This window comes from Syngnathus floridae, chromosome 17 (assembly GCF_059516105.1).
Source record: "Syngnathus floridae isolate MCC-2025c chromosome 17, RoL_Sflo_1.0, whole genome shotgun sequence".
In the NCBI taxonomy this organism is placed as follows: Eukaryota; Metazoa; Chordata; class Actinopteri; order Syngnathiformes; family Syngnathidae; genus Syngnathus; species Syngnathus floridae.
This window is the reverse complement of record NC_142429.1, coordinates 1,236,445-1,248,989: the sequence shown is the minus strand read 5'-3', so window position 1 is coordinate 1,248,989 and position 12,545 is coordinate 1,236,445. Positions and strand designations below refer to the sequence as shown.

The 12,545-nt window shown below is 46.9% G+C and overlaps 2 protein-coding genes across 3 annotated transcripts; one reads left to right on the top strand and one right to left on the bottom strand.

Annotated features, from left to right (window-relative positions):
- Positions 1–2,985: 2,985 nt before the first annotated feature.
- LOC148383127 (MAPK regulated corepressor interacting protein 2-like) lies at positions 2,986–5,641 on the top strand. The gene is made up of 5 exons (XM_088358750.1): positions 2,986–3,433; positions 3,495–3,564; positions 4,123–4,262; positions 5,055–5,165; positions 5,324–5,641. Exons 1-5 carry the CDS (start codon positions 3,379–3,381, stop codon positions 5,392–5,394), a joined length of 447 nt encoding a protein of 148 aa, XP_088214876.1. The 5' UTR covers positions 2,986–3,378; the 3' UTR covers positions 5,395–5,641.
- On the bottom strand, positions 4,984–12,475 carry trap1 (TNF receptor-associated protein 1). 2 transcript variants are annotated; one of them, XR_015853541.1, is made up of 19 exons: positions 12,264–12,475; positions 11,885–12,055; positions 11,726–11,808; positions 11,472–11,612; positions 11,174–11,245; positions 10,738–10,898; positions 10,367–10,476; positions 10,213–10,286; positions 9,685–9,840; positions 9,480–9,600; positions 9,334–9,403; positions 9,028–9,175; positions 8,767–8,952; positions 8,187–8,325; positions 7,994–8,079; positions 7,781–7,926; positions 7,348–7,420; positions 6,013–6,209; positions 4,984–5,920 (listed from the first exon to the last, which is right to left on the bottom strand). XR_015853541.1 is itself a non-coding variant. In XM_088358721.1 (18 exons), exons 1-18 carry the CDS (start codon positions 12,382–12,384, stop codon positions 5,819–5,821), a joined length of 2,160 nt encoding a protein of 719 aa, XP_088214847.1. In that variant the 5' UTR covers positions 12,385–12,475; the 3' UTR covers positions 4,984–5,818. The 2 variants fall into 2 exon arrangements, 1 of the variants encoding a protein (XP_088214847.1); XM_088358721.1 differs by lacking the exon at positions 6,013–6,209.
- Between the last annotated feature and the right edge of the window lie 70 nt (positions 12,476–12,545).

Here is a 12,545-nt window from a genome sequence, read left to right as displayed (position 1 = left end):
CAGGAAGGTGACACGCCGTCTGGGCCCGGTGCCTTCCTGATCTTTTGTCTTCGGAACATCTGGCGCACTTCCTCCTCGCGAATCTGGAGTGCGGGCGCGGCCTCTGCAAGAGAGAGAGTCGGTGACCACGGTGATGGAGGTGTGGACAGAGCAGTTGTGGGGGGAGGTGAGTATGTGGATTGTGCTGCAGGAGGTCCCGTTGTGTGGGAGGACCGATCAAACCTGCAGTAGAACCTGTTTAGCTGGTTAGCGAGCCTTGGGCTCTCCACAGGACGGGGGGTTCGTTTCTTGAAGCCCGTGATGCTCTGCAGGCCTTTCCACACTGTTGAGGGATCAGGATTGGCAGAGAGGTGTCTCTCCAGGCTCTCCCCGTAACACCTCCTGGCTTTCCTGACCTCTCGGTTCAGTGTGTTTCTGGTCTGCTTGAACAGGTCCCGGTCGCCGCTCCTGTAGGCCTCCTCCTTGACTTTGCGCAGCCTCCTAAGGTTCGGTGTAAACCAAGGTTTGTCGTTGTTGTACGTGCAGAAGGTCTTAGTCTGCACACACAGATCCACACAAAAACTGATGTATGATGTGACAGTGTCAGTGAGTTCATGCAAGTCTGAATCTGCAGCTTCGAAAACTCTCCAATCGGTGCAGTCAAAGCAGGCTTGGAGGTTCTGCCTTGACTCCACTGTCCACTTCCTGACAGTCCTTACCACAGGCTTAGAAGTTTTTAGTTTCTGTCTGTAGGCAGGGATCAGATGAACTAGACAGTGGTCCGAGAGTCCTAAAGCTGCACGAGCCACAGAGTGGTATGCATCCTTAATTACGGTGTAGCAGTGGTCCAGTGTCTGTGCCCCTCTGGTGGGACACGTTATGTGCTGTCTGTATCTGCGGAGTTCGTGTGCGAGGTTCGCACTGTTAAGATCACCCAGAACAATGATTAGTGAATTTGGTAGAAGTTTCTCCATGTCTGTCACCTGGTCAGCCAGCATCTGCGTGGCTTCACTCGCACGTGCGTGTGGTGGGATGTAAACAGCCGCCATGACGATCGAGGAGAACTCCCGTGGTGAATAGAACGGCCGGCAGTTTATGAAAAGTGTTTCTAGGAGAGGGCTGCAAAACTCTTTCAACACCATGACATCGGTACACCAACGTTCATTAATGTAGAAACAGAGACCACCTCCCTTTGATTTTCCGGAGAGCTCCGCGCTGCGATCTGCACGCGTTAGCCGAAACCCAGCTAACTCCATGGCGTGGTGGGGGGTTCGTTCGCTAAGCCACGTTTCAACAAAACACAGCGCGGCGGATCTGCTGAAGTCCGTGTTCCTTGAAGTGAGGAGCAGCAGTTCGTCCATCTTGTTCGCCAGGGAGCGGACATTCGCCAGATGAATTGACGGTAGGGCAGAACGGAACCCTCTCTGCCTCAGCTTTACGAGGGCTCCGGCTCGTTTTCCGCGTCGCCGCCGTCGCGCTAGCTTGTATAGCACCGCCGCTCCGGCTAAAATCTCCGACAAACAGTCTGAATCAGAGAAAACAGGAGAGAAAATACCAGAAGAAGACTGACCGATGTTTAACAGTGCTTCTCTAGTAAAAGTGATCCGGGATGGACAGCAGAAGACGCAGAAAACACACAAAATAAGACAAAGAAACAGAGAGCGACTCACCGTGGCAGCCATCCGCGGCGCCATCAGATTCGTTCTTTTTTCCGTTCATATAACTTCAACCAGTAGGTGTCGGTAATGCCAATTGAAGCTGGTGCCACCTCGCCGTAAAACAAAACGAAGAAGAAAACGACGTAACTTCCCGTTCACGAACGAGTCGTGAATTGCATTTCCCGTTCACCAACGAACGAATCTGTGAGTGAACGAATCACTCACTGAGTGAATCACTCACTGAGTGATTCGCATTTCCAGTTCACCGCGAGAACGGATCAGTGAGGGAACGAATCCTGGCTTTCCCGTTCGCGAACGAGTCAATGAGTGAACTGCCTTCCTGTGCATCAACGGATCAGTCAGTGAATATGTTGCGTCTCCTGGCGTGAAGTATGTAAGCCAGAATGTAGATTTCCGATTTACCAATAGTAGGTTTTAAATAACGTGTATGCATATATATGCCTAAATATTGTTATCCAATATAGCGACTGCAATTTCATATTAGATTGCTGGTTTGAGATGTACTTTTATTATAATTATTATTACTATTATTATTATTTTTGTTTTAATAAACATTTATGTTAACTTGTCTGGTGTTTTATTCCTTGTTTTTATATTCGCCAATCAAAATATAAAAATCAGACATTTAGTTAACTGGTTTATATGACAATATGTATATGTGTTTTACGTTGTTATATGAGTTGGTGTCCCCAAAATTAACAAATGTCGGCATAACGTTTTTTTTCAACCTTTTATTCAAACACAAACATTCGATATAATAACACCATCAACTACAAGCCAACAAATACAAAATTAAAACATCAATGTCGGCATAGAGTGTGTCGGCTGGCAATGGCATAGCGGCAATGCTGTCTGTCACTCACTTGTTTCGCAAACGACCAATCAGCAGCGCCAGCGAGCGTTAGATGAGGAGGGACTTTACGGGTCAGTGACATATTTCCCGTTCACGAACGAGTCAGTGACGCAACTTCCCGTTCACGACCGGGTGAGAGACTGTTGCCAACGGATCAGTGTGTAGGTGTTGTATTATAGAAAGAAATGTGTTAATTGCCTGAGCCAATTATTAATATATATATTAATTTGGTTGGGTTGTGTTGTTGTATTGTTTGATGTGTATGGGTTGTTTCCACTGGATGTTGCAAAAAAAAAAAAAAAAAAAGCCGCATCAGTGTGTGCGTGTGTGTGGGGGGATTCATTGAACGATTCGTTTGAACGAGTCTTTTGAGTGAACTGATTCTAAAAAGAACTAAAAGAACTGGAATGCACATCACTAGAAGTGACGCAGGCGCTGCCGCGACCCTCGCTGGTGCCATTGCTGCCATCTCACTCGTTATGTTACAGTGCTTTCTGCGCGTTCGCTAATTAAAACAACGACGTTGTTATAAGTTACAAATCTTGAGTCGAACAGATTTAAAAAGCCATGACAATAAACGACTTAACTGTACATTCGACTTCCAATTTCAGAAGCACTGTGCCTTTAAGAAGCGCGAAGGGGCGTGAGAGGCACGTGGGTCAATGTTGCGTTTGACGACTCATGCGCCTCAACTCTTACGAATGCAGCATGCATGACATTGTGTGTCTCGACGGGACGCATTTTCAACTCTACAGTGTTGTAATGTTTTTTTATGTTGGTTTGTTAAGCAACTTTTTCACCCGACGGCGCTCTAGCGTGAGCACCAAAGCGTGAGTTTTAACCCCGTAGAAAATCGTGACTATTTGAATGATGTACACTATCACCAGAGGTCCAAGCAAACTGGTGACCCAGCGGCGCACAGGTGAGCGCTACAAACATATTATTTAAATAATAATAAATGCCAATAATTTGTGGTCTTTTAGGGCCCACGCAGCCGCTCGAAAGCAAAACAAACGACTTCAAGCACAAGCAGACGACCTGGAGTTTGCCCGAGTGAGTGTTGCGTTCCTGGACATTAGGGAACACACAAAGCCAATAACACCACAATGTTTTTAGTGTGCTTCTGGGGCTATCAATGAGTCACTAACAAGTGGTGTTCGCTGTGGACGAACCTTTGGCAGCTTATTCACTCATCTCATACAAACAAAAACATAAGAAACCACTGCTAAATAAATTATCCATGCTTTTGGTGGTATATACTATCTTACAGTAAAAAGAACATTTGTTTCATCTTCCAAACTACAGACAACACAACTCCCAAATGCAAAAAAAAAAAAAAAATCTTTTATCTGCAGATAAAAAAATGGTCAGTATCCAGTATTAAGGTCTATTGCTTTTTTGGGGAGAGGGGGCGTCTTTTGATTACTAATTATATTTATATTTGTGTATATGCGTGTTGCACAACCTTTGACGCCCTGCCTTAAATGTGTGTGACCTTGTGCAAAGGCAAAGGTGACACATGGTCCTCCACTCAGCTGTTGTCGACCAAGTTGCTTTGAATTTTTCTCCCTACCAAATCAACATATTTGCCATCATGGCTCTTTCTTTCAGTCTTCCGGCAAGCAAGATTGTTTTTAACCGGCCCAATGGCAAAAAGTACCACCAGCCCTCCCTGAGTCTGCCCATTGACCCCCGGCAGGAATGGGAGTCAGCGGCGGCCCACGAGGACAACGTAAAGTTTGTGTATGAGGGTAAGGCAGGCGGCCGGCCACACGCACTCATCTCTCCAGTCAGACCTCGTAACAAGAGCTACATGGTATCTACACACACACGCTCGTGTGTTTTGTATCAGCTCAACTTTGCCTCACTACAGAGCGACACCCTTACAGCTGCTCCTACTCTGATAGGCAACCCCCCACCCCCCCAAGCACTTATGTGTTCTACCTCTTTCAAAATAATAAACTTTGGACAAAACACACAGTTGTATTTCATCAGGCACCTTCTACTTGTTTGGACCATGAAAATTGTTTGACCAAACCGATGCGATAGAAAACCAATCATGTATATTGGGAGGAAAACCTCGTCTTTATCTTTGTTCATTATCATTTGCGAATCTGGAGTGATTATTTCCTTCTTTTTGGGTGTTCTGACAAAACGACTGCAAAGTCCTCATCAAGAGCGTGACTTGGAGGTATGATGCGTCGCACATTGATTTTTGAAATATGTGGGTGAAATTTGAAAACAAAAAGATATTTTGATTATTATGTAACCAACCTGACTTTGTAACAACACACACCCTCATCGACGTGAGGTGTGACTCGGTTTTGCTGCATATTTAATTTGCAAACTTATGTTTTGGGGACATTTTTAAAAAATGGTTTTTGATCATTCGATCATACAACGGCATATTGACGGCATTTATGCAATAAGATGAGTAGTGGGGTTGGTGGTGAAGAAGAATACTACTACTAATTTAGCAAGATCAAAGGTATACTTTATTATTATTATGGTTGATAGGATTTGTGACGCAGTCTTATATACAGCCTGGCAGGAGGCAATTCGGCACGAGCAAGGAAACAGCCGGACGACAGGAAGCGCGGCGACTACGGCAGCAGTCCACTACAAAGACAACACTCCAAGCACTCACATGAACGGTCAGTACGCTCGTTTGCAGCAGACAAAATGACAGTCAAGCCCGATGATGAAAACTATTCAATCACAAACTGAACTTGATGGAGACTTTGAATTTCTTTCTTGAAGTCCATATATAAACTGTTTGCGATGATGCTGGTGCTTCCTGTTTTCTCCTCAGACTTTGTGCCTATAGATCTGGACGAGTGGTGGGCGCAGCGATTCCTCGCCAACATAGAAAAACTTTCCTGACGTTTCCCCCGAGGGTTCGGAGAGACTTTCCGGATCCCGATACGGATCCGGCGTCTCGAAACGCAGGAAGAGTCATTTGGGACGAGGTCGGAAATGCGACAGAAAGGGGAGGTCGGGACGCTGGAGCCCCAAAATACAGAGGCTCACTTTCCCGTGGCCATTTTGACTCGATCTTTGGACGTGAATTCTAACATACAGGACATGTCATGTTACTTTTTGAATAAAAAGTGGACTGTGTTCTCCAGAAGCTGCCAGCTTATTTTACATTCCCTCTTCAGTTTGCCGTCCTCGAAAATGCGATGGGAGTTTACAAATTAGTTAATTAAAAAACAAAATACAAAAAGGGCTCATGGAAAAGCGTGAATGTCCCACTTGCATTTTAGAGCTTCAAAGGGTAAAGGTAAGGTAAAGTGTACTTGGACGCTCAATGCTTCTGCAGTGCTTTTGTCAGGAGGTCGTTGAGGCGGGAAATCATCGGCCGGGGATCGTCATTCAAGCCTGCCGTGATCATGGCGTTGTCGTAAATCTAAACAGAAGTCACATCAAAGTGGTCAATCTTGCTTTCAAACTTCAAGTCAAATTTAGACTTTTTCTACTTTTGGACCATACAGTCCTTACCAGCTCAGTGGCCTAGTGGTAGAGTGTCCGCCCTGAGACTGGAAGGTTGTGGGTTAAAACCCTGGCCGGGTCATACCAAAGACTATAAAAATGGGACCCATTGCCTCCCTGCTTGGCACTCAGCATTAAGGGTTGGAATTGGGGGGTCAGATCACCAAATGATTCCCGGGCGCGGCACCGCTGCTGCCCACTGCTCCCTTCGGGGATGGGTTAAATGCAGAGACAAATTTCACCGCACCCAGTTGTGTGTGTGACAATCATTGGGACTTTAACTTTAACTTTGAAATTTGTGTAGACTGTCTACTTGTTCCACATTTGTTGTCTGTACAATTTTTTAAAATAACCTTTTCAGAGGTTTGTGGATGTGATTTCAGGCTGTGTGTGTATGTGTGCGCGTATATATATATATATATATATATATATATATATATATATATATATATATATATATATATATATGTGTGTGTATATATATATATATATATATGTGTGTATATATATATATATATATGTGTGTATATATATATATATATATGTGCACGCGCACACATATACACAGTCAAACCTCGGTTTTCGAACGTCCCAGTTCTTGAACAAATCGGAATTCGAACAAAAAATAAGAGATCTTTTTGCTTATGCTGTCGAACAAAATTCGGAGGTCGAACCTCGCGAGATGAGCCGAAAGGACCTGAGAAAGCCGGACCGCGCGGCCCGGATGCCGACTGACTCCGTTCGTTATTGTATTTTCGTTACTTTGAGGATTGTATTAACCCCTAATCATGCCTCCAAAGAAAGCAGGTTGGAGCAGTAAAGCCATCATCCTAAAACACAAGACAGTCTTAAAGCAATGCGACAGTGAGCGCCCAGCGCGCTGCGGTTGCGCGATCGGACCAAATTAAGCTCCCTGCGCACTGAGGTCCACTTAATTTGGGAAAGTACATCAGAACTTTAAAATATATTTTCTAAATTTCAGCGACAGCTCTGTCACAATAATGTGACCAGCGCAGTGCAGTTGCGCGATCGGCAGCGCGCTACAGTTGCGCGTTCGGCGGTGCGTTGCAGTTGTACGATCGGACAAAAATGCACAAATGAAAAAATGCTTAAAAAAGGTGGGTTTTGGAGTCTTGGAACGGATTAACATTTTTTCCATTATTTGTAATGGGAAATATAGATTCCGAATTCGAATAATTCACTTCTCGAACCGCCTTCTGGAACACATTATGGTCGAAAACCGAAGGTTTGACTGTATGCAAAGATCAAATAGCTCAGCCTGTGTCATCTTTGAGGCATCCGGCATTGAGCGTTTCCTGTTGAATATCGTGCAGGGAGTGTTACCTGTTCAAGCAGCAGTGCGGCCAGTTCCGTGTCGGAGTCCTTAAGCGCGTGTAACTTCTGGATGAGATTGTGTCTATGACATAGAAAGACACCAAAGTTGCACACTGTTAGAGGGGGAGTTTTCTGACCTCATCTGGGTCTTACCATATGTAAAAATTCTAGAGACCATCAATACTGGACCAAAAAGTGTGCTATGTATGTATGCTATGTAGTGCTATGGACTACATCATCCTGGAGTAGTTCAAAATAAATGCAAGTAAAGGGAGCTCCTCTGCTCAGCTCAATAGACGTGCTTGGCCACCAGATGGCGCCAAACTGAGACTTGTAACATGAAACATGACTTTGGAGCATCCAAACTAGTGACATTTCACAGCAGCCATCTTGATAGTATGAAAACCAAATGTTTAGTGGTGAAATTGCTTTTTTGTCTTACCCTGAGTTGATCTCCAGAGTGGGCTGCAGTATCTGGGCTCTTTCTTCAGCACTGCGCGCCAGCTGCTGCGTACGCAGGAAGTGGCGCGCGGCTCCCATTTCCAGCACCGTAATCATGGCAGGGTGCGTGTCCAGGCGGGGAGTCAACTGAATCAGATATTTCTTTAATGGAGGTGGCGTAGACCTGAAAACCACAAGTTTTTGGTTTGTTTACCTTGACATTGGTGACACGAGGGCCCAGGACATTCTTCATCCACGCCATCAGGTTGTCGGCATGCTCCTGAGTCAGGCGCTCCGATGCTGCCCGATAAAGGGGGGTTTAAAAAAAAAAAAAAAAACAGAATGACTGTCAAGGTGGGCATCCCATGGAATGCCAGACAACAAACAGAAAACGAAGTGTAGCGCACCGGATTTGCCGTCCTCAAACATCTCCTCCTTGTAGTGGTCCACCACAATGTCCGTCTCCACCGAGATCAGTTTCTTCTTGTCAAACTCTCTCAGGTGGAGCAAGGTCAGCTCGTCAAACTGCTCGTAGCAGAACAGCACCTAAGGTGGATACGCAGACATTTTCAAGGAAAATGTCGCAAGGGCGCTTACTGTGAAACTTTGATAAAAGCTTCTTGACAAAGGAATTGCCATCATGAGGAGCTCATCAAAAACCTCCATGTCGCCAGCGTTGGGCGGAAGCCTCGCATCTCCAAAGTCATCGCTGTTCAAAATGGCAGCTTTGCTCAACCATTATCATTGCATTGGGGAAAAAGAGCCAATTTTCAACACGCTACGCTGGACGGTCAATCATTTGCTAAAGTAATACCCACACGTCTGGCCTGACGAATGTGACTTATTCATTTTGGGCCTGAATCAGTGCGGGTTATTAACACGTCGATTTATGCCCTGGAGTGTTTCCCACTCCCACTGGAGTGTTCTTGTGTGAAGATAAGAGTACACATTGAGAAAGTGATTTCAGCATGGCGACCGGCGAGTGACCTCCATGTCTTTCCGCTTCATGGCCTCAAAGTAGGGCGAACACTCTGCCAGATGGCGGTTGGGGGCGCACAGGTAGTAGATGGTGCGCGTGCCCGCCTTCATGCGGGAGGCGTACTCGCTCAGGTTGGTGTGTTGACCAGCAGGCAGCGCCGACGACTCGTAGCGAAGTAACTCGCCGATGTTCTCCTGCGCAAACGAGCACAAACGTGGAGGGGGCGGTGAGCGCTAGGCAGACGCTCGCTAATGCAACGTCCAAGTCACCTTGACGTCCTGCTCAGGGGCGGTGATGATGCCCTCGCGCACAAAGAACCCGAAGTCCTCAAAGAATCTGCTGTACTTCTCCGGCTCCTTCCTGCTCTGCTCCAGCAGGAAGCGTATCACCCTCTGCTGCAGGACATCGCGTAGCTTCCTGAAAGATACATATGGAAGGCGACGTGCAAGTGGGGCACAAACGTGGAGGAATTTACAGTCAACTCACATTCATTCCAAAGATAAACATTGCCAATGAAAAGCTGACGTGAGCGAACCCGGATAGCGATGTGCGTGAGCGCAAAGACCGCCTGGTACCTGATGAGGACACTCTCCTGCAGCAGCTCTCTGCTCAGATTGAGCGGGATGTCTTCGCTGTCCACCACGCCTGTGCAACGGTAAAATGAGATGAGATTCCGAATTAGGACGGGAGGAGCAGGTAGCTCCAGGCGGTGGTGACGCACCGCGGAGGAAGCGCAGCCACTTGGGCAGGACGTCGGCAGCTTTGGTCTGGATAAGGACCTTCCTGCTGTAGAGTGCCACACTTGAGCCCATCTCCCTACTCACGTCAAACATGGACGGCTTCTGTTGGCATCAAGAGGCCGTTGGACAAAGCGCAAGCGAGCCACGTGGGTGAGCCGTGCCCAGATCTGAAGGGAAAGCCCTCACCGTTTCCGGGACGTAGAAGATGCTGCGAATGTTGAGCGGGGCGTCGGCGCGGTAGTGCAGCATGTAGCGCGGCTTGTCGTACGCCTGCGCCACGTAGTGGTAAAACTCCTCATGCTGCCACTCGGTGATCTCTTTGGGCTCCATCATCCACAGGGCCTGAGGACGAGCCAGTACAGAACATTGGTTCACCATGCAAGTCCAATTGGGGTCTTTTGGATCAAGCGAAAGCGCGTGTACGACATTTTGTTTCATCAGAGATGCAAGTAACCTTTGCTGGAGGGTTGGCACCGATTCAGGATTTGCGCTTGTTTTTGCTCTAACAGAGAAGTTATCATCATCATAAGAACCATGATGTAATAAACATAATTCTAATATACATTGAGTAATGAAGGGTTTGGTTCAACAACAGGTAGAATCCGATTCATTGACTCGTTGTGCTGTTTTGAAGGCCAAAATCAAAAAGGCGGCATGTGAGCGCTTGTACAAACACAGTCTTCCATTTTTGCAGCTTATGAGCTAACAACCCACCTGCAAAGTGTTGAGCCGGCGACCGTTGAGGAAGATGGGGAAACTGACAAAGTTGCTGTACTTGGTCACCACGTCTGGAAGGAGAGACGAGAGCTTCTTGGTTTGCCATGCAAACAGACGGAGGTAGAGACGCATGAACGGAGGAGGCATGCACCTTTAACCCTGTCCTCGGAGGCAAACTCCTTGCAGTCGTCTTTGAGGCGCAGTACAATCTTCGTTCCCGGCTGGACGCCGCTGGCTTCGGCCATCTCGAAGACCCCCGAGCTAAAGTGCCGTGTCATCAGGAGAAATGTCGGATGAGTGGCAATGCGCTTCCTCCGGAATCAAAACATCAGAAAGAATCCCAGAGTACATGGGCAAAAGGGGATACATTCTAATTTGGCGGTTCAGGAAATTTTGTAAATGAAACAAAAAGAGCAAATCCATTAGTAGCTCAAAACTTGAATGACTTGGCAAGCCAAGTGTGGCCCCGGGTCGGACGCCAAGGCTGACCGGTCGGTACTGTCCACAGGGTGCAGCCCTCACCCGTCTGAGGACCACTTGTATCCGGGTGAGTCGGGCTCGGCGGAGCGCGAGTACACATCCACACAGTCGGCCACCATGAAGGCCGAGTAGAAGCCGACGCCAAACTGCCCGATGATGGCGCCGCTGGCCTCCACCCGGTTCTGCAGCACCTCCAAGAAGGCCTGCAGAGAGCACGGATGACTCAGCTGACGCACACATAAAGCGGGCCAAATCGGAAAAATCTTTTCCCGCTCATCAATCTCAAGTCTCAAACAGATGATGCCGTGATTAGCATGCGTCAGTCTAACTTTTGTCCTCTTCTTTGCATTTTCATCATCTCAAGCATGCCGCAGTATTAAGAGCAGCGAGCGAGAACACATGCCAATTCTTTAAGATGTGTCAAATGCTACAGGTGCAACTCTTTTACTAAAAGAAAATAGAAAGAGCAGCTCCCGACCTTTGAACCAGAGCGAGCGATGGTTCCCAAGTTTGCAACAAGCTCTGCTTGGTTCATCCCCACTCCTGTGTCCTGTGGAAAAGGGAAAAAATCCAATTCTAAAAATGTTGTATGACGTTCATCCATTAAGTGGCAGTACTGCCCTGCAAAGAACCCACTCCATCCCTCCATCTTAAGGCTTTTCCCTCCATCTTAAGTTTTTTTTTGGAACATTTATGCAACATTTCCCCGCTAAACTCTATTGTTATTTGTTGGACGTGGCATTTGTTAGTTGGCTGAATATTTGTTGTGTTGACACCTGTATGGTGAAGGTGCCTTTGGCAGCGTTCGTCTGCAGGTGGATCTCCATGGGAGCCATCTGGTTGCCCAAGGTCATCAGTTGGTGGCGCACCTTTTCCAGAGCATCGCTGCTGTTGGAGATAAGCTCCCTGATGAACACCTAGAAAGAAGTAAAGAGACGCATGCAGACATTTTGTGTGGGCAGGTAAACCATTGGGATGTCTACGCCGTTTCACTTTGAAAGGGGGGTTCATTGCGAAAAGTTATCTTTACCTCCTTCTCTGAGTACAGAGACCTGGCAACAATGTCCAGAAGCTTCTTGGTCTCAGCTTTAAATTCATGTTTGGAGAAGCTGCCTAGATAGATCAGAAGATTTTTTATTTTTAAAAAAAGTGTTGAATATATTCGAACAATCCAATGACATTTCAGCACCTTGCACAGTCTCTGCATCTCTGATGATGGTGTGCAAAGGCTCCTCCTCGGGCTCCTTCTCAGCCTCATGCGTACTGTAGTAAGACTGCTGCTTGAGCCGAGGGAACGCCTGCTGAGGACGCCACAGATTGGGCCGACTGCTCAACCTCTGCTTCGGTTCAACCTGGGAGTCTGACAAGCACAGGATGGACAGAGTGAAGCTCAACAAAGAATTCTTCTTCTTCTTCAAAAAAAAAAAGAACTCATAGGGGCTTACTCTTAACGGTACATTGATGTGTGCATAATCTGGCTGTCAAATATGTCAAGGTTATGAAATGGCATGTGGATCTGAGACGATGGTACGACTGGATTAGGCTAGGCTAGGTTAGCACACGCTTACCCCGCGTCAAAGAGCGCGAGACACAACTGCTCAGGGCTCGTTGGCATGGTGGAAACCTCCGAAAGGTTCGAGCGGACAAAGACGTGATACCGAACCGGGTTAAAGTGAGGAAGTGGGACATGGTGACGGAGAGGACGAAACTGTATAACAGCTATCAAAACACTAGGGGACACTGACGTCCAACAGCAGCGGAAAGACCCTCGGGTCCTAATAGGAGGTGTCCACCAAACCGCCTGATCACAAAATGCAAAACAATCCAAAAACTGTAATATGAAAACATTA